At 41.1% G+C, this 21,603-nt stretch overlaps 2 protein-coding genes across 3 annotated transcripts in view; one reads left to right on the forward strand and one right to left on the reverse strand.

Annotated features, from left to right (window-relative positions):
• Positions 1-338: 338 nt before the first annotated feature.
• Positions 339-17,537, reverse strand: SMPD4 (sphingomyelin phosphodiesterase 4). Of its 2 annotated transcripts, XM_065033704.1 has the most exons (19): positions 17,344-17,534; positions 16,501-16,587; positions 15,912-16,054; positions 15,693-15,768; positions 14,736-14,844; positions 14,072-14,124; positions 13,337-13,488; positions 12,344-12,476; positions 11,818-11,889; positions 8,363-8,452; positions 5,719-5,864; positions 5,192-5,282; positions 4,580-4,680; positions 4,120-4,283; positions 3,227-3,432; positions 2,467-2,700; positions 1,589-1,720; positions 1,298-1,426; positions 339-869 (listed from the first exon to the last, which is right to left on the reverse strand). In XM_065033704.1, the coding sequence occupies exons 1-19, from the start codon at positions 17,380-17,382 to the stop codon at positions 543-545; spliced, it is 2,484 nt and encodes an 827-aa protein (XP_064889776.1). In that variant the 5' UTR covers positions 17,383-17,534; the 3' UTR covers positions 339-542. The 2 variants fall into 2 exon arrangements, with proteins under 2 accessions (XP_064889776.1, XP_064889777.1); XM_065033705.1 differs by lacking the exon at positions 8,363-8,452 and having other exon boundaries at positions 17,344-17,537.
• Positions 17,538-17,590: 53 nt separating this feature from the next.
• The window catches only part of GGT5 (gamma-glutamyltransferase 5), a 44,002-nt gene continuing 39,989 nt past the window's right edge, over positions 17,591-21,603 (forward strand). The window contains exons 1-2 of the mRNA XM_005503883.3: positions 17,591-18,109; positions 19,782-19,896. The gene's annotated coding sequence lies outside the window, so the exon portion shown is untranslated. The remainder of the gene's footprint in view (positions 18,110-19,781; positions 19,897-21,603) is intronic.

Consider the following 21,603-nt stretch of genomic DNA (forward strand, 5'->3'; position numbering starts at 1 on the left):
AGATCGTCTATGGAGGTAGAAGACATGAACCTGCTTGGGCGGAGGAGGCCTCAGATAGGGAAGAGGAGGTTTAATGAGGTGCCATTCTTGCTGCCTGTCCCATCTTCTGGGTTTTGTTGGTTTTGTTTGTTTGTTGTTTCTGTTGCTTTTGTAACTGCTCTGCCTATAAGCTCAATATGTAGGTCCTACAGCTAGTTCTTGCTTTAGAACAGTGTAAGAAGCTCCAATGGACTTAATGCTGAAGCAAAAATGTTTCTACAGATGGCATGGTTCATTGCCATATTATGAGTACTGATGGCTTATTCCTCCCCCCTCAAAAATAAAAGGCATTCACTAGATTCCATAGGAATACTTTTATAAGAATAAAATTTACATTGATTTTCTCCACAAGTACCACATAATTGTTTATAAAACCCAATTAATTTTAATATTTAAAAAATACCATAGGAAGATCTGATATGATAATTCAAACATTCTAGTCATTGAATCCCAGGCTCATCCTTAAATGTTTATTTTTACAAGTGTAAGCTGAGAGAAAGGAATTAGTGTTCGTGTGGTTTCCATTCTTCTGAGAAAAATGTCATTATTACGGCATAAAGAAAATATCCAATCAGGATAATGAATGTGCAGCCCACTGGCCCAATGTAAAACCAGGATGCAATGAAGTAGACCATCAGCAAAGACACGAGAGTCCTGTAGCTAGCCAGAAACCTCAGGCTGATCCTTGGTCCCCAGTTCTGGCTTGTTCTGTCCCTTACCACAGGACTGTGCCTGATTTTCTGTATGAGGCGGGGGTTGGTAAGATGATAGCGACAAAGTCTGCCAACAAAATCTTCCCTGGAGCAGAGCTCATCCATCTGATCAGCAAACTGAGGTAAGAGAAGTTTAGACATTAGTATTCTACTGCAACTAGTGTTGTAAACTGTAACTTATTTTACAATTTCCTTCATTTATAGGAAATAGAGGGAAAAAAACCTCACAAAACGCACTTTTAACTAGTAACTTGCTTTAGTGCAGACTTGCCTTTATCTATTATACCTATAGGAAGAAAAGGATTTGGTTTTCTTTTTTAGAATCTTTCATTCTGAATGATATTCCCTTTGTTTTTCAAGCATAAAGAATACATTTAAAATGTTATTTATTAATGTTTCGAAGCAGGCCTGATACTATTCACAAACACCCATCTGGTCCCCAATAAAGGAGACATCAAAAACAAACTAAGGTGTTGCATGTGCAGGTGCAGTGAAGAACAGGGATTTGCAATGGAAAATATAAAAGGAGGCAGTGCTGTACTTACCCTTTCATTAAGCACGGAGGATAAACGAAATAGGAGGCGAACAAGAGTAGCGTTTTCATAACTTCGGATGGGCTGAAGCTCGGTGTCTCCTTGATACCGCACCTCAAATCTACGTAAGCCATTTATGATCTAGAAACAGGAAAATAAACCCCTTATCTTCTTGCTCCTGTCCGAAATGCTTTTATGTGGGCACCTCTCTTAGCCCCAAATAAATTGCATTTCTCTTGATCTAGAAAGACAACTTGTTTTTTCATGAACAATCTAGGGTAGCTTTATAGAATGTTCTCTCACCTGGTACCTGCCCAGGGGTGTAAGAATGAGGCCATCCTCGCTTTCAATGCAGTCTGGAAGCTGGTTCTTTCCATTCTCATCTTGAGCTGTCCCACACTTCATCATCATCTGGGTCAGTTGGGCTTCATTCAGCTACTCAAGAATAGAGAGTTCTAATGCACATGCTTGATCCGCCCCCTTCTTCTATTTCAGTTATTTCCCCACAAACACCTTAGCAATGGAAGCCTTTGACAGCCAGCACAGATACCAAGAATTGCTTAATAGCACCGCAAGTTAGACATTAAAAGGAGATAGAAGTCTCCAGATTCTTGTCTGTGCTCGTCAAATCCAAGAGCTGTGTTCTGGTTTGTGTGTCCCTTACTTCTTGAGAGCTGTCAAACAGCTGTCTTCTCCTAGGTCAATTCTGCCTAAGGGAGTGTGACTGACAAATTAATCTGTTAAGTTTAACCGAAGAAACAGCATACTTCTAGTTCATCCATCTATAGCTGCAGTTATATGTTGTATTTTTATAGTGCTCTACATATAGAAGACATTTTAAAATTTAAGCCATGTCTGGCCTATTTGTAAACATCAGAATAGGCACAAGTAAAGAGACAGGTTTGGTAGAAACGACACAGTCCAGACAAGTGGTCACTTTAAACAAAGTCAGCTTGATATTTAAAAACTAAGAACATTTGGTTCTATCTATATTGAAAGCAGTTTTCAATTATTCAGGTAAAGTCAAGCCTAAAAGACGTTTACAACCAAATCTGCTAGCAGGATCTCTGGATGGCTTTGTGCCCCCGCAAAGCGCAAGAGTGACTGAAGTACAGTTGAGGAATCCTGACTCTTGATCGCAGCTGCCACATAGGGAATGTTCTTAGAAAGATGTTACATACCTTAAAGATTTGGCACAAGTATTCTAGTGCCTTTTCTAAATATTCATCTGTTTTTTTGATGCTGTCTTGCCCAATTTCATCAAGGTCATTGCCTGTGTAGGAACCATTCATCTCAGAGGATGTAAATCTAAACCATGAGAAGAAGGACTGGCTGGCCGTTGTCTCGGAAGAATGGTCTGAAATGGATTTTGCCGTCTGCTGTGCCTGACAAATTAACTGAGCCAGTTTTAACACCTACAACAAAAAAGAATTGTGTGGGACAAAGATGAAGGACCACTAAGCATCAATACGTGGATAAAACTGTGCCCTGATAACTGGATTTGCTCTCACTGCTTTAGCTCCTCAAGCTCCAATTGGGCAAAGGTAGTTCTTTGCTGCTGAAGCCTTCAAAGAACTTGAGTGCTTCTTAGGTTTTTCAGCTGCTTTTTTTATCTCCTGCTGTTTTCATCTGACTTGTTGATAGGTACTAATCAATACAATGAATCAGAAGTTCACAGTAAGCATGCCTGAGAGGAAATACTTGCAATATAGTACAACAAGGCAGCAAACTGTTACATTAACTTCTTATTTAGCAAAGAGCAAGCAGATTTTTACAGCTCTGCTGAATTAAGACCCCTCACGTTCCACAAGTCACCATCAGTGAACTTCTCCACTATTGTATATTTAAGTTCTTCACTCTTAACTTCTCATTATATGGATGCTCAGCATTGAGAAAACACCTGTCAAAGCAGAAAGACAAGGTGACAAATCTGTTGCTTACCAAATTTCTGACTTCTGTGCCAAACATCTGTTTATACTGGAAATCCTGTCCTTCCAGGCTGTAAACATGACTCTTCACCTTAAATGAGGCATCTGTAATAGCTGGAGGCCATGATGATAAGAAGCCTCCACCAACTGTGGGGCTCATAAAAAGTCGGTGCTGACGATGGGGAATAACGAGTTCTGGCTCCAGGAATAACTGTTCTCCTAGTGTGAGAAAAGTAATGAAAATGGTGACATAACACTCCTGGGTTTGCCTGGGGAAGGTCTAGCTGCAAAGCTGCTGAAGTCTGCTGGGCAACTGGCTTTTAGATAAACAGGAAGTTCTAGGGGGAAAGAAGCCTTAACTGCTTTTTTTTCACTTAATCCTCTCTGTCCACAGCAGAAAATGTTGGAGTGCATTTAAATGCAGACCATACAGACATCATTTTAAGTCTCTAACTTCATTTCAACAAAGCAATAGAGAAATATGACACTTAAGACATTGATATCTGCCAGAGATCTTGCCTCTCTCAAATTTACGGTATCCTGATTAGTGCATACGTGACTAGCTCACTAGCTGTTTTGCTAAGTATAGATACCTTTAGAGATGTAAGAAGTTTGAATCCTGAGTAAATAACCACATAAGGCAAGTGTAAGCAAAACTGATAGTGTGTTCTTTATCATTTAAAGAAAAATTGTGCAATTAAATCTAGACAATGGCGGTTAGAAAAGAACTATAGACATTAAAACAATATGACAAACATTAGTGAAGACATGCAGACTTTTGAATGGTAAAACAGCAAGCAAAATGGGAGAGTAAGTCTATTCACCTCAGTGTTCCCGAGGTAAGATGTAGCTGTTATGAAGAAAGATTGAGACAGGACAACATAATATGCCAAAATATCCATTTACCTTTCAGGATCATTTCAGCTAGATTGGGCTGAGCAAAGACTTTGGCTACTCGGAACACCATCAGAGCATTTTTTGGACTGACCAAGTCTGTTCGAAGAGCTCTGTTCAGAAATCCTATGAACAGCTTAGTATACATGAGTAGGTTTTCTTGAATGAATGCAGCCCTGTCAAAGTGAGTACAGGATTCGTAAGTACAGCTATCGAAATAACTGTTATTTTGTTTTCTGCCAAACGAGTCACTAAAGGAATGCTTTATACTGTCTCTGGAAAGACAGTCTATTTGCACTGAGGCAAAAGAATCTTCCTCTCAAAACAAAAGCCTCTGTTCTAAGAAATGATCTCTAAACTTGTACAGGAAGATAATTCAGGTTGGATGGTTCTTAAAATCCTGCAGTTTTACTCAAGATCTGCACAAACTTGAGGTTTGGTTCGGGTTACTCACAGCTGCTTTCCTCCTTACCATTTCTCCGACACGCTGCGAGGCAAGGGCTCTTCACTTTGTGGCAGCTTTTCCGGAGCATACCGCCAAGGCTGCAAGTAACTTAACCACATCTCAAGAACCTACAGAAAAACATATATCAATACTTTTTGGAAAGGAAGACAGAAAGGGGTTTTTGTTTCTTTTAAATCTAGTGAATATGATCTTAATGACACCTAAAAGTTTTTAGGAATAAAGCTCTCTCTGGTAATCTGAGTATCTTTGAAAAAGAACTGAAAAAAACTAAGGATGTGTTCATTAGAACCAATCTGGATTTTCTGTAATACCCAAATGAGATGGCACTCAAGCAGCTACTACAGAGAAATATAAGATATTAAGAAACTGGGACTATAAGAATGTATCTGTTTTAAGAGTAACACCTACTTCTTTTCAATCAACAGCCATTTTCAGTGTCAGGAAAATCAACAACCCGTAGTAATTCTCACCAAGATCTATTCAACTTCCCTGTTATGTCTAATTGGCGTAAGTGTACATGTTGTATAAAGAATATTAAAACCCCAAGAAATAGCTGCTAAACAGCAGTAACTAATTACTATTTTTGTTGAGTACAGACTTTGAGAAGCAGGTACGTACTGCTCTGAAAGAAGCATCCAGAGGCCAGTGACCAAAACAGTGCTGCAGGAAAATATAAAGTTTTTCCTGGACGAACCGAGGAATTACAACCCTGCAAACAAAGACAATCACATGTATGAACCAGGAGCAACTTTCAAAAGCAAAAAGCCCAACCCAACACACTACCACTAACGCAAATACAGAAAGGACTGAGCCAAACTTGTTCTTTCTTAACTGAAGCTACTTCAACTCAAATACATAAATATAACATTTTCCATTACCCTTGGCCAGAATACTCTGGTAGCATTTTCTTTTATCTGGCTTGTGCCAATATATAAACTAATGCAATAGCAAGACATCCACCATCCTGAAGTTACTCCCCCCCATATCTAATGGATGTGAAAAATGTAATTCATTATCTCTCATGTACTTTTAGTAACACGCTTCCGTATTTACCATCCAAACAACCTGCTTCAACCCCTCGGTGAAAGCAGAGCTTTTCAGGGAGAAGCTCTATACGTCTCAGAGCCAGGCTGCTCAAAACCTACCTTTTAAACTCCTCGAGCGGGCTGGCTGTGTGGGAGTGGGCGGAGGGGGACAGAGGCTCTGGTTTCAGGCTGTTGCTGAAAGCATGCAGGTGTTTCACTAGCAGTCTCACCACTAGCACGTGCTCTTCAGTGGGCTTAAATGACTCCTGGATTCAAAGCAAAAAACAGGAAGCTAATAAGTATGATGTCGTAAATGTCCAGCAGATAATTCAGGAAAATTATATTCTTAGATCAGAAATCAAAATACAAGAAATGCTCTCTTCCTTCTACGTTCTTCACTGCAGTTTGGTGCCACCTGATTTTAGACAGGCTTGCTGTCCAGGACAAGCTGCATTAATTTTCTGCCACCAGTTCACTGAGAAACAGTACTGTATTTTTGATAATGTGATTGTCAGAAAAAGTATCTACAGTATTCTAATATAAGAAAAAGTATCTATAGTACTCTAATGCATTGAATTTCAGGCTAGCATTAAAGAATAGAGTAACTTGCACACTTGGACTTACCCCTTTCTGAAAAAAGAACATTCAGCCTTTCATTATGGTTAGAAGTTCATTGCTGTTGACAGCACAACAGATCCTTAGTTTATGCTTCTGGCTGGCTTTACTGAGTTCTCCTTCCTATGCTCCTACTCATCTGCCTTTATAAGAAAGAATAATTCTAGAAAGAGCTATGGTGAGAATAAGAATTGCTGCAAGTTCTGCATGATCCTGTCACTTCTAGCATCGCTATGGGTAGAAGTAGAGGCAGCCTGGGCAGGAGCAGTACAAGGAGCGATGGTGAGCCAGTGATGTTACTAATAACCCAGTGGGTGTATGATCTAGCAGGGAGACGAAGGAGGTAAAAAGAGCAAGTTCTTCTGGGTGCCCACCACCCAGGCTGGTCTGCTGCAGAATCTGAGGACAAAGCACTAAGCCCTTTGCTACTGTAAACTACTGTAAGAGTAGCGAACTAATCTCAAACCACTACTGAAAGTAGATTTTAAGATATCGTTTGTATTCCAAGTTTCATGTCTCTTGTACTTCTCTAAAGTCGGGAAGAATGTACATGAAACAAAAGTTACAGCTGCAAGTGCAATGGAAAATGCTGGAAGAGTGTGTTAGAGAATAGCTGCCAGATGTTTCAGGATGCCACATGCAGCTGTGCTGAGGTAAGGTGCTAAATATGACTCTAAAGCGGACTGGCAGGCATTTTTATACAAAAAGCTACTTAAATCCATTGAACGGTATTTCCAGTGCTGGGGGTGGGAAGCGGGGGTGTCCGTGTGCGTCTTTGTGTGTCCTTCCTCTGCAATGCTGGGGGCAAAGCAGGTGTGTTTTTACAGTCTCTTAAGATTTTTGATATACTGTAAAGTTCACTCCAGGAAAAGATTCAAGGCTCGATGACAGATGTAGTCATGTAGTACAGCCAGATCTGAGACCCTTCTAAGAGAGAAGATAACCTGTTACCACTTCTAATGAAGGCTGCTCTTGTGTTCTTCACACAAGCACCCCTAAGTCAACATGTTTTCTACAGTTCTGAGGGGAGTTTATATAAGAGGTTAAAACTCTGAGAAGTTGCTCAGTCCCAGAGTTCACATCAGAATCTCTAAAGCAATTAGAGAGGTCGAACACCCTGCTGTAGGCCTTGAAAGGGTGTAATTTAAAAAAACTTGTAGGGTCCCCTTGAAGGTACCATTTGAACTTACAAAATGGCCAGTACCACTATTTCAATACCTTGTTTCAGGTGATGCTAGTGGTTTTTCTCCTTAGTAAATCTTGTAATTTCTCTTAGCCCAGAGCAGCACCATTGGGAACCCTACCAGTTTAAGAAGTAATTTGGTCACAACCTTAGCTTACAGGGTGGATATATGCCATTCTTTTCTTAATACAGTAATGAGATAAGCATAATAGTAAAAAGGATTTAAAGACAAGTAGTAGTTCTTGTTTTCCTTTCTAAGCAATACCTTGATATATCATAGCACGTTATAATAAGAGCTTTATAGTACATATGCTCAGCCCTCCCCTTTCCCAAAACGAAGACCCAATGAATAAAGGGCTGAAGTAGGGAAGGAGAAATCAGCAATCTGTTCCAACAGGAATGATTTTTCGCATGCGCATTTCCTGAACAATCTGCAAGTGTACCACTTGTGTGCTTTTGCAAAACTGGACAGTCAGGTTCACATTGCTACAAATTTAGTACTATCCAATGACATTTCACTGACTAAAAACCCTATATGTTACCTACCTTAATTCTGGAGGACAGTCAGGCAAATTCTGATATTCTCTTCCATGCAAGGTTTGCTTAAATGACCAGTGTGTGAGGGGCAGAAATCTGCCATCTGTGAAGCCAGTTTTGGTGTCACAAAGTGTCATCACAGATGATAAGCCTCTTTCTACAATGCATTACAAGAATGCATCTCTAAAAATGGACTTCCTGTTTAGTCCTCATAATATCCTAGGTTTTACCTATTTTCCTCCTTGCTAATACCTCTCAGTATCTGTTTTCACTGTCAATTTAGTAAATCTCAACACATTGTTCTCAGTTACTTTGTAAAACAACAATTTGGCAGAAAAAGCTGCTGTCCAGCTAGCACCAATACACTTTGCAGATTATATGATGGAACAAGATTTTTAAAAAGGAAACAAAATGAAAATATGATAATACTTGGTATGCGTGGAGGGCCTGGTAGCTGGATTGGGCAGGACTACCGTGGTGTTTACTGGAGATACTGAGTCGGTAGTGGAGAACCTCCAGCTGAGACAACAGAAACAAAAAGGGGGGGAGGGAAAAAAGGAGAGAAGAGAGCAAGAGAAAAAAAAAGTGAGAATGAGCCCAAGGAAGAAGGGTGGGGGGAAATGAACATCACAAATACAATCAGGGACAACATATCACAGTAACAACTGCAGCCACAGTATCCTCTTCTTTCTGGTGTTCAGTAGATCAGAGCAAGTGCGGAAGGAGATAAGGAGCGTCTGCCAAATAAACTCCCCAATTCAACTGAAGTGCAGCAACAAGGATTTACACACTGTTACAGGGTTTTATTAAACAATGGAGTAAAAGCATCCAATATTCTGCAAACTTTTTAAATGCTATCTTGAAGTAGCAGGGTTTGCATACTGGGAAGAAACTCAAATTGATACTTTCTTCTTCCCAAGAAACAGGAAGAAAAGAAGTTTGGCTTTTTATGATCACTGTGAGCCCGTCCAGTAAGGATCCAGTTCAGAGAAACCCTTTGTCTTCTCTTTCCAGTTAAAGACCATTTGGGAAGGCTGCAGGTCTTCTGAACTTCCCCAAAAGAGGAAATTACTTCTACTATGAGGGAAACATCATGTATATATGAAGGCAGAAGACATACCTAACACCAGTGTTATATGCTAATGCGAAAGGCATCTTAACATAAATCTCTGCCAGCCTCAGCCAGATCCCTTCTTGGATGAGTAAGGGAAAAGTGTTATTTTTTGACAATGTGATGGTGAAGAGGATACTGTAGTGACAGTGACACACATGTATGAAATTAATGAAAAAACATAAAACAAAAAATGTACACTACACAGATCCCAATGACTACTGTCAGGCATCTAAACTAACTCTCCAGATTCACACCTCTGCTGTTTTGAACAGCCCCTACCCCATCTCCTCTAGCGCCAGTTTGGTATCTTTTGGTTTTACACTCTCCTAGGAGTGGTGGGGTCGTTATCCAAACTCCCCAGCAGCTCAAACGTGTTGGTTGCTTCATCAGCAACTCCCCTGCTGCAGGAATCAGCAGGAGCCTGTAGCCTACAGGGTGCACCACATGCAGGGCTGGGGCTGTGGCACCTGGCATTGGAAGGGCAGGAAGCGTTACAGGAAGCTTTATCAAACAACTCCTTTTTAAGGGTTCATTGTGAATTACAGCAGAAGGGAATAGGGAAAGAGATGCTGCACGCTTGGGCTCTGGATCAGCTGAGAAAGAGAAAGCAAATAGAAAATGAAAAAGCACAGGAAAATAGTTGAATTAATGGGGAAAACAGTGAAACTCTGCATAGCAAATAGCATCAACCTCAGGTTCACACCAGACCCAGAGAGAAGTCAAAGCAGTAAAGAAGTACATCTTGTCGAAAGAAAATTATTTACTATTAATTCCCATTCCACCCCCTTCTACTTGTGAAGAGAGATCTGTGATGACGTTAACAAGGTTTAAGGAAAATCCATAATTCTTTGAGGCACTTCACAGGAAAGTTACATATCTGGGATCTGGTTTGGCCCATTGAAGCAAACAAGTTTGGCTGCTGGACAAAGGAAGAGCAAGTTCTGTGGAATCTCATCCCACCTTCCAATACAGGTATGGAGCCATTTCAAGCCACTGACGGTCAAACAGGTCTAGATCCAGGGATGAATGATCACTAATTACCCCTCCTTCCATACACATAGAAGGCTGAATGGAATCAAGTGAACCTGCACAATTATTAATTATTTTAAGCATAAGGTTTAGGGTGATCTTGGGTTTCCAGTTAAGCCCTTTATCTCTTATGTTAAAACAAAACTTGCATTTCTGCATATTCTGCTTCCTCATTTGAGGAACTATGAAGCAGACTGTTCTCCTTCAGCCCACCTTGAGACCAGTCTATAAAGCTTAAGCATCAAGGCTTATGAACAGTCCTGTCCCCAGCTGATCTGCTGTCTTTCTTAAGTCCTGCAGGAGGGATCCTTCATCCGTTTATGGATGTCAGGTGGAATTGTGGTCCCCTATTCAGGTGTTCTAACCCCAAAGAGTAAAGACTTACTTTTTACGTGCCCATGATTACTTCCATCAAAGAGGAAACTAAAATATCATCAGGGAGTTATGGCCTCAAGTTGTGGCTCAACACACCTTGTGGAGGATCCTGAAGTGATGATTTTAGAGAACTTTAAGCTCTGCCTAGGCCCTATTGCACCATAACATTCACAGTCATTGTCTAAATTGCTGCTCCCCAGTATTAGAAGAGAGCATCTGAAATACAGAGGGTGAACAGAGGAGAGAAGTTTAAAGCAATCATTATTTCTGGCCTAAGCACAGCGCTTGATGCACAGAGACTGGACAGACAGACCAAAGGCACTTCAAGCAAAGCCTTTCCACCACAGGTGCACAGCCATGCTGCTGGGACTCCCAAGTGGAGACTTTGCAACATCAGTAAGTTTGCATTTTGACCTCAACTTTAAAAATAAAACACATCACACTTAAGTTCTGCAATGTTTTTCCCTAGCAAAATTTAAATAATTTTGTTATTTTATAGCCTCTGGAGTGAAGGATCAGAATATCTCAATCAGCTCTCATATTACTCTTTCACACAGGAATAAATCCCAAGTAGCTTTTACATTGCTGTCCCCTTCTGTGAAAGCCCCACTGTGACTCAGAGGGAATTCAGAGGATCAACATTTTCTCCTTCAAATTCCCTTTACATTTATAGTGCTTCGACATCAGCGTCCCCAACATGTACTTAGAGTTTACATGCAGTAGTTTGTTACTGAACAGGCCACCACAAACTGCTTAAAACAGTGTATTATCCACACAAGAGCTTGTAAGATATTCTGAACTCTGTAGCTACAGAACTGCTGCTGACACCATGATGGTGAAAAACATCTTTTGGAATATGGTTTATTTTCTTAAAAATGAAGGACAGTTTAATAAGATTTCCTTTTTTGATTTGGATTTATGCTAAAAAATGGCTACCGATCTTAGAAATCATTAATTGGTATTTCAGTAACAGTTGCTACCACTGCTGGAAATTAATTTAGGTAATGTTTAGCATCCGTATTGTCCCAGTGGGATTTAACACTATGGTTTTATAGTGGCATCTCCCGCATCATTAGCACTTTGATTATTGATGTGCAGATTGTTGTGACCATCCTACAAACTTGTCTTTTACCAAAACAAAACACCACAACTTCTGCAATGAAGGCAAATCTGGATGACACACATATTCCCAACATTCTTCATAACTGCATTAGCAATTTTGACACACTCATGTAGATAACTCTGATAAGTTATTTCTTTCCTTTGCACCAATATAACAAATAAATTCTCCACAGAACAGGAGATGTAGCTCAAGATAAGAGGTCAACCATCAGATGATGGTCATGAATGAAGTACATTCTATTACCTTGACATGAGGGGACTGCATTTTCTGATACATTTCCAGTGAATAATGATGAAGCCACATTTCAACAAAGACCTGCAAAACAAATATTTTCTCAACTAGGGAAAACAGATAATCCAGGAGTTGTCAGTCACAAGCTGGATATAAGGGAAGGCCACAGTACATAATTTGAAAACTAAGCTGTACTTGTATTTTCCTTTCCCTTCCCTTCATGCTGCACAGAATCAACTTCTCTGTGCCCAAAGTTTGCTCATAGTATAGAACTGATATAAGATTAAAAAAAAAAAACATGTTTAGAAATTTTTCTGGAAAAAACTACTCAAATGCTTGAGGTCAGTTGTTAGATATGCAGTCTAAAAAAAAGATATTAAGTGCCTTTCTAAATTACAACTTCACAGTTTCACAGTGGTTCTTTGTTTCACTAACAAAAACCAACAGCTGCACTGCTCAATTCCAAAACAAGCTAAAGCAAAATGGTATAACTGTCCCTGGTTTATAGAGATTTTTTTCTTCTTGAAATCCAGTTTACCTGAAGCAGTGTTTCTGATCTCCAGATCTCCTGGGAGGCTGGGTCAGCGTTCACCGAAGGCTGATGGGCGATGTGCCGTTTCAGCAGGCTGGTGTGGTGCATGCCGTAGGACGTGAAAGGCACTGCTGGAGACCTTGAATGACAAACCAATGGAAATACTGAAGTCAGTAAGCCTCAGGACAGGGAAATATATCATTGCTTCTAATCACCAGTTTATAAACTGGAGAACAGTCTTTAAGAAGTAAAACTGCATAGTTGATGATGTATTTCAAACTTCTGCAATGTGTTATAATTACTAGTCACTTTGACTCTAAACAAACACTACATCACTACTCATACTGCCTTGAACCAGCTCTGTACAGCCTGATGTTATACTACATGGCTTTTTACTTTCTCCAATTTGTTTTCTTTCTCTCTGCCCTCCATATTCACAATTCACCTGGTCTGCATTTTTCTAGGTATATGCTAAGGCTCAACAGACCATGGAAATGGATATCTGAGAAGTATTTAAAATGCAGTTCTACAAAATATAATGGCTATTTATTTTTACATGTGTATAAAATTGCTAATATTGATAACATTTTATAAATTTGAGTAGCAAAATCAGTTTTGAAAATGTGGACTTTCACACACTTAGCCAGCACAAAGTACAAATGACTGAGTGCTTGTATTGGAGGATTTTCACTTCAGCATTGTGAGTTTGTTTATATGCCATTATCACATGGCACACAACTGGAGTTGCTGAATTGACGAATTTTTGTTGCTTGTACATATCTTTTCTGCTCCAATAATAGCTACCTGTCAGACTTCCAATTTAAACCTTTATGGTAAAATTAAGTGAATATAAATCTATTTAATTTTTGTAATGACATAATGAGTACATACAAATCATAAAGAGCAGAGGTGTTTTCTACTTGTTAGAGATTTAGTTCCAACAAGCTGTCTTTTGTAAGCACCATTGCTGCAGTTTGCCTCTGGCACTGCAGTTGTTACCTGGGGGCTGGGGATGGGATGGCTCCCCCGGGGTTTGAAGAAGGTGGAGGAAGGACACTGCCCTCCGTGGGGAGGAAACACTTCAGGTACGTGTCCACCAAGATGAAATACGCGCTGTTGGAAGGACTGACGTGATGGGTGACAGGCGAGTTCTGAAACGGCCACAAGGATGTATTAATACTTGCAGTTATGTACTGTTGCTTTAAGGCCCTGCTGGGGAGCATCTGAGACACAGCTGGACCCATTTAGTATAAATCAGCAGAGCCCAGGGGGTGATAAAGGGTGACAAAGGCACTTTGGAGCAAAGGTAAAGCAACTAGCTGTAAGAAAACTATTGCTGTATTAGTGAATCTAGCTAAGTATGAGAAGACTTCTGTGTTATATAGCACAGGTAGCGACAGCAAGAGGAACCAAACAACCAGATGCTGCGATACAATGCTGTGGTTATGACCGTATCAATGGTGTTATTGGATAGAGGGGTAGGAAACCCATTTGGAATCCATTGCCTGCTCCATGTTGTTGGACAGACTGCTTACTCGTTTATCTACGGTGGGTATTTTGTTTGTTATTTAGTTTTATGTTATCTCCTTAAGAAACAGAACCAAAGCAATAACAAATTTAAAAGCACAGATAAAACTGCTGTTAATTTAGCTGCACAGCACCTCAGCAGGCTCTTAAAGCATTGTGAAGAAAGGCTAATGCTATTTTAAGGGGAAAACTGTGAAAGGTACTTACCTTCTGTGTAATCAAACTAATTGCAAAGTAAAACATATAATATTCAAATGGATCTGGAAGAGCATAGTCAAGGATCAGATACAAAACCAAGTACGCTTGTTAGATATCTAGGGATGATGACTAGCCACTAACTTTTTATTTTGTCAATACTAGATTAACTTGCTAGAGCTTAACAGCAAATTCACCTTTGCCTTCTTGCTTTCCAACTGATCAAACATTGGTAACTGAGGTTTTCTTTGTGGGGGAAGGTGTGTTTGCATGGCTCCTCTTAGCACATTTGGCTGTCTCAAACTGAAACAAGCACAGCTGCAGCTAGACTGCTTCCAACAAGCCAGCCAGCTGCAAAGTTAACATGCCCTTTTTCTGTCACACTACATAAACTATGAGTAGTTACAAAACAAAAAATTGTGAAATACAGGCTCTACTGAAATTGCTGGGAATTTTGTTGTAGGACTTGAACGAGGCCAGAAATTCCCCTGCAAGGGTTTCTATGAAGAGGGCAGGTTTTCTTTCATTGGAATCTAAACATTTCTAATCAGCCCAAACTCTTCAGCACAACAGCAATTTACCAATGATGCATAATAAATACAATGCAGAAATGCTTCGCAATCTCTCCAGTTTAGACATTTAAAGGGAATTAAATATCCAGTAGTTAAAAGGATACTAAGAGCCAAATTCAAACCTAAACCACCAGAAGAAGGAAACTGGACTTTGTTGTGGTATAAAGAGCATTCAGGCAGGACTTGTTCTTGTATTGAAGCCTTCACGGGGCCCTGAAAGAGAGAGTAATGATATATTAATCAGGCTGCTCAGCATACTTGCAGAGATGTTCCACTGCATTCCAGCATCCTGGGATGACATCTACATTCAGCTCAGTGGGATTCTACTGCATTGCAGTAGTTCCTTGTGCAAATGGATGCTCCTTAGATGACTGCCAACTTCCTCACAGAAAATGAGTTTTCAGTATAAAAAAAACCAATGAGCCTTCCCCAAGGCTTTCCACTTGGAATGAGAGCAGCAGAAGGCTGGTGTTTGCCTGACGGTTTTGTCAGGGTAACTGAGCTGTGGATCAGCAATTGCTATATACTTAAATGATGTTTCCTTTTTGTGAAAGACCGTAGAAATATCCGAAGCAATTTCTACATAGCAAGTAGCTGGTAGCAATGGAAGAAACATAGTGAAACAATTCTGCGGATAAACATTTTTGTTTGAAATGTCATTTTCCATGTCCAGGATAGTGGTTAGTCTTCAAAAACGTGGGTACAAAGTGCTGCCAGGGAAGGTGTTGCTCTGTGATGAGCTTGGAAAACTATTTTTTAGTCCTGCAACTAGTGGTAACCAAGATAAAGCACATGACTGTCTCTGGGGACAGGACAAGAATCACAGTGAAGCTTTCTTGGCTGAGAACAGCACAAATATCTAGCTGCTAACAACTGTCGTCTCCCACGAGTTATGGCGGGGAACTCTCCTCTATCAATCATTTAAAGAAATGAGAATGCTCTAAACCTGGAGCACTGAGGATATACCTTGGCCTATATTGATCTGTACGTGTAAAGTGTGTGCAAAGTTCCAGTAGCTGCAAGAACTACATTCTATTCTTACAAATTTTTCAGTTACTCACTGGAAGATATGAGACTGGGAAATCATATCTGTACTCTTCAGCTTGGAGTTTGTAAACCAGCTTCATCATTGGGCCACTGCAAACAAGCATCAGAAAGAACATCCGTGGTAAGTAGCTTCTCTGGTCTAATTTTTGTGAAAGATATTTGCACAATGGAAAAAGGTTGGTTCTCTGTTCCCTGTATATTTTTTTAATCTATGCTGAAACAAACGAGTGTACCTGGGATCCAGGAAATCCAAGGCCACAGAATATTCAGTAGGATTTGTTCTTCCTTGCAAGCAGCGAAGATTCCAGCCTACAATGATGCCATCCAGGCTACCAAAAATGTTCTCCACCAGCCATGGGAAGATGCCGTGTAGTTCCTTTAGGGAAAACAGACACAAATAGCTAGTGTCCACAGTTCCTCATGTGAACAATTGCTACTGCAGATCCAATCTCTGGAAGGCACAAAGATGCTGTCTGCCAGCTGCCACCAGCACAGGGTTAGTTAGCGCTGTTTCCAACCACCCTCTGGGCAGAACTTCCATTCAAAAGAATGTATTATAATAAGGCAATTACAATAAATCTATCCTGATTTCTGATCCCAATCAGGTTGCAAGGATAATGATCAGCAGTCAACTGAAACAATCTCTTAATGACTAGAAAATGTTTTTAACTTTTGGGGAAATATGGGATTCGTGCTGTTTCACCTGGGGTCCTCAAAACTCTTGGTAAGAGAAATAGCAACAAAAACCCAATAACATGAAAAAGGCAAGCTCCCCCGCACGGTGCCAGGCGGGGAGCTTCTGAAACCGCTGCAACCGCTCACCTTGGCAGGAAACTCCTCGATGATGGTCTCCAGGTCATGGCACCTCTGCACAAAGGGCTTGTTCACACAATCTGCCTTCAGCGTGGCCTGGGACAGATCACAGGGGAAACCACATCACCGGGGCCAGGAGAGACAGCATTTGCCATGGCTGTGACTTAAGACCCCCACACTACACGGCTCCTCCCACACAGCATGTCCATGGGCATGGCTGGAGTTACACTGACTGACCTTACAATGATACCGTAAAATCGGCAAACTGACAAACCCTTAAAAACACGTTTTAAAGTTTTGAAAGTAGCATTTCTTATTCAGCGCTGGGGCTGGACTGGGGGTGTCCCTCCATGCATCGCTTATATTGACAGAAAAATTAATTATTCATTACCATTCTTGACAACCATTAACTTATTCCATGCCTATTCTAACACAAGCTGTTTAATGCTAAGTAACATTCACATTTCTCAGTTACCTGTTTAAAAGAATATGTTGTAAAACTATGTAAATTTTAAGAATATGGTATGATAGGGTACAAAGGTTCTACGGTTACAGGGTTTGTTAATCTTTAAAGGTTGCTACCTTAGTATTCTCCTAAACTATGAGTTCTCTAATTCCTTAAAACACAGTCTAATAATTAGAAAAACAGGTATTGATAACCCCTCAGGTTTATAGCAAAGCTGGTTACACTGACCGGCCTTATACCCCCTCAGGTTTATAACAAAGCTGGTTACACTGACCGGCCTTATACCCCCTCAGGTTTATAACAAAGCTGACGCTGAACCGAAACGCAAACGCCGCGGAACCGGGAGCTGCTCGGCGCCTGCCCGTGCCCCCCGCCGCCCCACGCACCAGCAGGAAGCTGGGCTGCTGCAGGTGCGGCCCGGCCATGCCGCCTGGCCCGGCCCGTTCCGTTCCGTCCCGTCCCGTCCCGCTCCGTGCCCGGGCCGCGCGTCAGGAAGCGGAGCGGAAACCGCCGCTACACTTCCCGGCGGGACCGGCGCCCTCCCGGACACCGCCTCCCGCGCTCGGCGCAGCCCTTGACGTCACCGCGCGGCGAGCCGCAGTGACGCCACATCCAGCCGCTGTTGCTATGGTGACGGGCCCGGCGCGGTTCTCCCGGCATGGCCGCGCTGGGGGGGCCGGCGGCTCTGGAAGTTTCTTTTGCGGACACACCTGTGCAGGTGTTAATGATGAACGGGAGCGCGGTCAGACAGGCCCACAGCAGCGTGGGGCTTGGGGAAGCTGCAGCCATTTTCCCCCGTATTGGTGTGTGCAGAGAGCATCTTGTGGGCAGATGAATGCAGTGCGGACAGAGACCTCGCTGGAAATACTTCCTGACCGTTCAAAAGGGCAGATTTTGTCCAAATTATGGGTGAATTAAAAAAAAAAAAAAAGCGTATTAGAAGAACACCGCAGTACTGTAGAGGAAAAGTAAGAAGTTTTAAACTCAATGGCTAGAAAACTATGTTAGAAAATGAGGCAGATATGACATGAAACTCTTAGAAATGAGAGCTGCATACATCACTTGAGCTGTAGGAAACAGTAATTGCACATTATAAGTTCAGAGAATTGATAAGGGAGCTGAAGACACCAGGAAAAACACGTGGTACTAGAGGTAAGAATAATCAACTCTCAGTGTACAAGGAGAGTGAAAGAAATCCTTGTGGGGGTAGAAGTACTAATAATTCAGAAGAGTGTTTGGTACATGCTTATGATTCATATTTAAAATGATGCAAGATGATACGTTTCATTCCAAAGCCTCAGTAATTTGTGTGCAAGAAAAATAGGTGGGCAGAAAACTGGTCTGCTCGTCTTTTTTCTCTTTTTTTTTTTTAAATGGGAATTTTGGGAAAATCCATAAAACCAGAAAAACGCTTATGTTGTGCCAGTATTGAGAGAATTCCGGTCAGATGTCTAGAAAAGAGTAATTAATTTTATAAAATGCCAAAACCAGCTATATAATTAACACAAGTAAACACAATTACAGAAAGTAATCCTGCTCAGATGAGTTTGGTTTGTTTGTGACAGGATTTACATGTTTTGTCAGCAGAGATCAGAGTGTTTTAAGTGTAGTTTTTCTTGATAATTGTTATTGTTTATGTGAGCAGGTGCAGGAGCAGTGGTCTGGTTTAGGTTGTGTAGGAGGTCAAACAAAACCATGTGGCCTTATATTCCACTGCTGTAATTAACACCGAAACAAAGCATAAAAAATTGTGTTAGAACAACAGAGGAATTCCTTTTGTAACATCAGCTCTGACCCTGCAAGGTGGCTTTATTAATCTAGTTTAATAGGATTATTTTGCAGTGTAAAACGATTCAGTATTTACATAAGCATTTACAGGATCAGAATTGAAAATGGTACCTTCCTTCTTGGTATTGCCATGTGCTTTTGCTCCAGTTTGCTTTTCCCAACTGGATCTCAAAACTGCTTTTGGTCTTGGTGAGTAAGAGGAGGGACGGCAGCAGCTCCAGGGGCAGTGGAGCAATCCCGTTCTGACTGCTGAAATTACAACAGCTTTTCAGACCGCCCCGTCTGGGATTCAGCCAGGAAACAATCTCCTTATTCTTTTCCTTTTTTATATTACATATGTTTGGGTTTGGAGGTTTCTTTCTTTGTTTTTGGTTTGTTGTCTAACAAATGTCCAGTTTTTGAATGTAGCAAGCTGGTAACAGATGACGAGGGAATTCTTTGACACATACAAGTGTGATTGAATAGAACTGCTTGAGCTATATTTGCTGTGATGCGTGTACGTGTTTGAAATGCGTGTCCTGAGTGGGATGCTGGCCGTGTTTTAAAAGTACATTTGCAGATGGAGACTCTGCCGGTTCTTCCTCCAGGTGGGGGTAAAGAGCTATTTTAGCCCCAGAAGAAGCTATTGGGACTTGATGGCAAAGCTCCCACAATGGGTTTATTTAGCTATAAAAATTATGGGTATGATTGCCAGAAGTTAAGGATATAGTAGACCCGATGTATTTCCAGTGGGTGATAGAACTGGAGAAAGAAAACAACACAAAAAACCCGATTGTTTGAATAAGTGGAAACAAATCTGGAGGTGATTGAATGGCTCAGTAATACTTGTGCAAGTTAATAAAATAGTTGCATGGTAGAAATTTATCAAATAATTTTCAGAACTGGGGGAACTGCTGAGGAGAACTGTAGAACAGCAGTTCATTTATAGTTGTAGGTCTGCTATGGGACCTACTGGAATTGGTCTGTTATCAGTATCACATGTAACATTTTCAAATGTGCATATCAGGATTGCACGTGTATTTTTCCCATTTTGCAGATGGAGAGACAGAGGCCCAGAAAAGTTCCGTCACCTGCTGATTCGCCGCTTACCCAGGTTGCCTCTCTCACTTTCTCCCAAATGACAGCTGTCCTTAAGCCACAGCAACGAGAAGGTATCTTTTTGTTTTGCTGTTGTGTTTGCCCTGAGAGCAATGTTCCTGAGATAGCTGGGAGCTGAGCTGTTTTCTGAAAGTATGAATTCCATTCAGTAATGCACTTTGGTGCTTGTTCTGTGTTTTTGTAATTTGTTTGTGCTAGAGGCTTCTGTTAGACAAAGAAGGACACAGCTGAAGTGATCACCTTCAGCCATGCTAATGCTTCTCCTGGGTAGCTTCCAAGGTAACCCAGCATTTTGACACCTTGGTGTAATCGCTACAACACTACAGGTTCAAACAAATTCTACAGCGGTAGTTAAGTTCATACAATTGCTGTAAAGATGAATGACTCAGTAAAGCACAAGCAATTTTTGCATAGTAGAGTGAGTTAATACAACACTCAGTACCAGAAAATCCACTGGGAAAAGAGACTCTCTGTATCAGGGGCATCAAACTCATTTTCGCCAAGACCACACCAGCCTCGCGGTTGCCTTCAGAGGGCTGAATGTCACCCTAAAATGACATTCGGCCCTCTGAAGGCAACCGCGAGGCTGCTGTGGCCCCCAGTTAAAGTGAGTTTGGCAGCCCTGCTCTGTATCCTCCAGTAGCGAGCGGCTTGCACCATTACTGATACACAGGTTAAACGTTTGGGATATATAAGAAACCAGCATCTCTGGAGCTCAGCCTTCTTTTCAGAAAGCAGTCCTAAAAAACTTAAAATTAAACCATATGGGGCCTCCCCTGCATTTTACAGACCTCAGTGAGAAGTTTGGGTACAGAAGGGACATTACATCAGTGCTTTAGTAACTTGGCTTACCCACTTTAAAATGAAGCAGTGTTTGTAGTGAAAGATGCCATCTTTTGTAAAGCCAGTGGATGTCAGAGGGAGAAAGAGAGAAGCTTTGGGGCACTTTGGCTTCTCTTGAAGTTTGACTCAGATGTAGCAAACAGCTCCAAGCTGGGAAGAAGTTACTATAACTTTAACCTGATTTTGTTAATCAGTGAATCTGAGAAAAAAAAGATAAATAAGAAATAATCTAATTTAAAGAAACAGCATAAGTTTCTGAATAATTAGGCAGATGTTGTTGCTTGTGCAGAATTAATTTAATCTCTTCCTGTAAAGACAGGTTAGAGTGTCATAACACTGAAGAACTCTGTCAAATGTGTTCTTTTGGCTGGAGAATTGTTTGGGTGTTGATCTGGGTGTTGATTGTTCAGCTGTGGTGGGTGCAAAACCAGACTACCAGTTAATGAGAATGCACCTGGAACAGAGCCTGGAGTCACATAGGTGAGGAGCTGTGGTAATGTTTCTGGTCCAGCTGAAACAAATTCTTTTTCTAAAAACTGTTTAGCTCAGGCAGACACCAACATGATGCTGTCCCTAACATGCACAGACCTGCTAAGGCTGCAAGTCAAAGTTTCACATGGATAAAGATGGGATTTCCTTTGTAGTCTGAGAAAACATTAACCCGCTTTTCTGCTGAATGAAACATGACCAGGCGCTCAGGATATGTTTGGGCATTGCAGGGCACTGTGTCTGCATGTCTGCCCTCTTTCTGTGTATAGCTCTTGGAGCAGCCTGTCGTACATTTAATTTATGTAGCCAGGACAAAAATTTTAAATATTAAACTTCTTGGAGTAAATAAATACATATCTAGTAGCAGGATCTTACAGAAAACTATGGATTCTCAAAGGACAGGACTTTCTATGCGTTCCTCTTTGGTT

The sequence above is a fragment of the Columba livia genome, chromosome 17, assembly GCF_036013475.1.
Source record: "Columba livia isolate bColLiv1 breed racing homer chromosome 17, bColLiv1.pat.W.v2, whole genome shotgun sequence".
Classification (NCBI taxonomy): Eukaryota; Metazoa; Chordata; class Aves; order Columbiformes; family Columbidae; genus Columba; species Columba livia.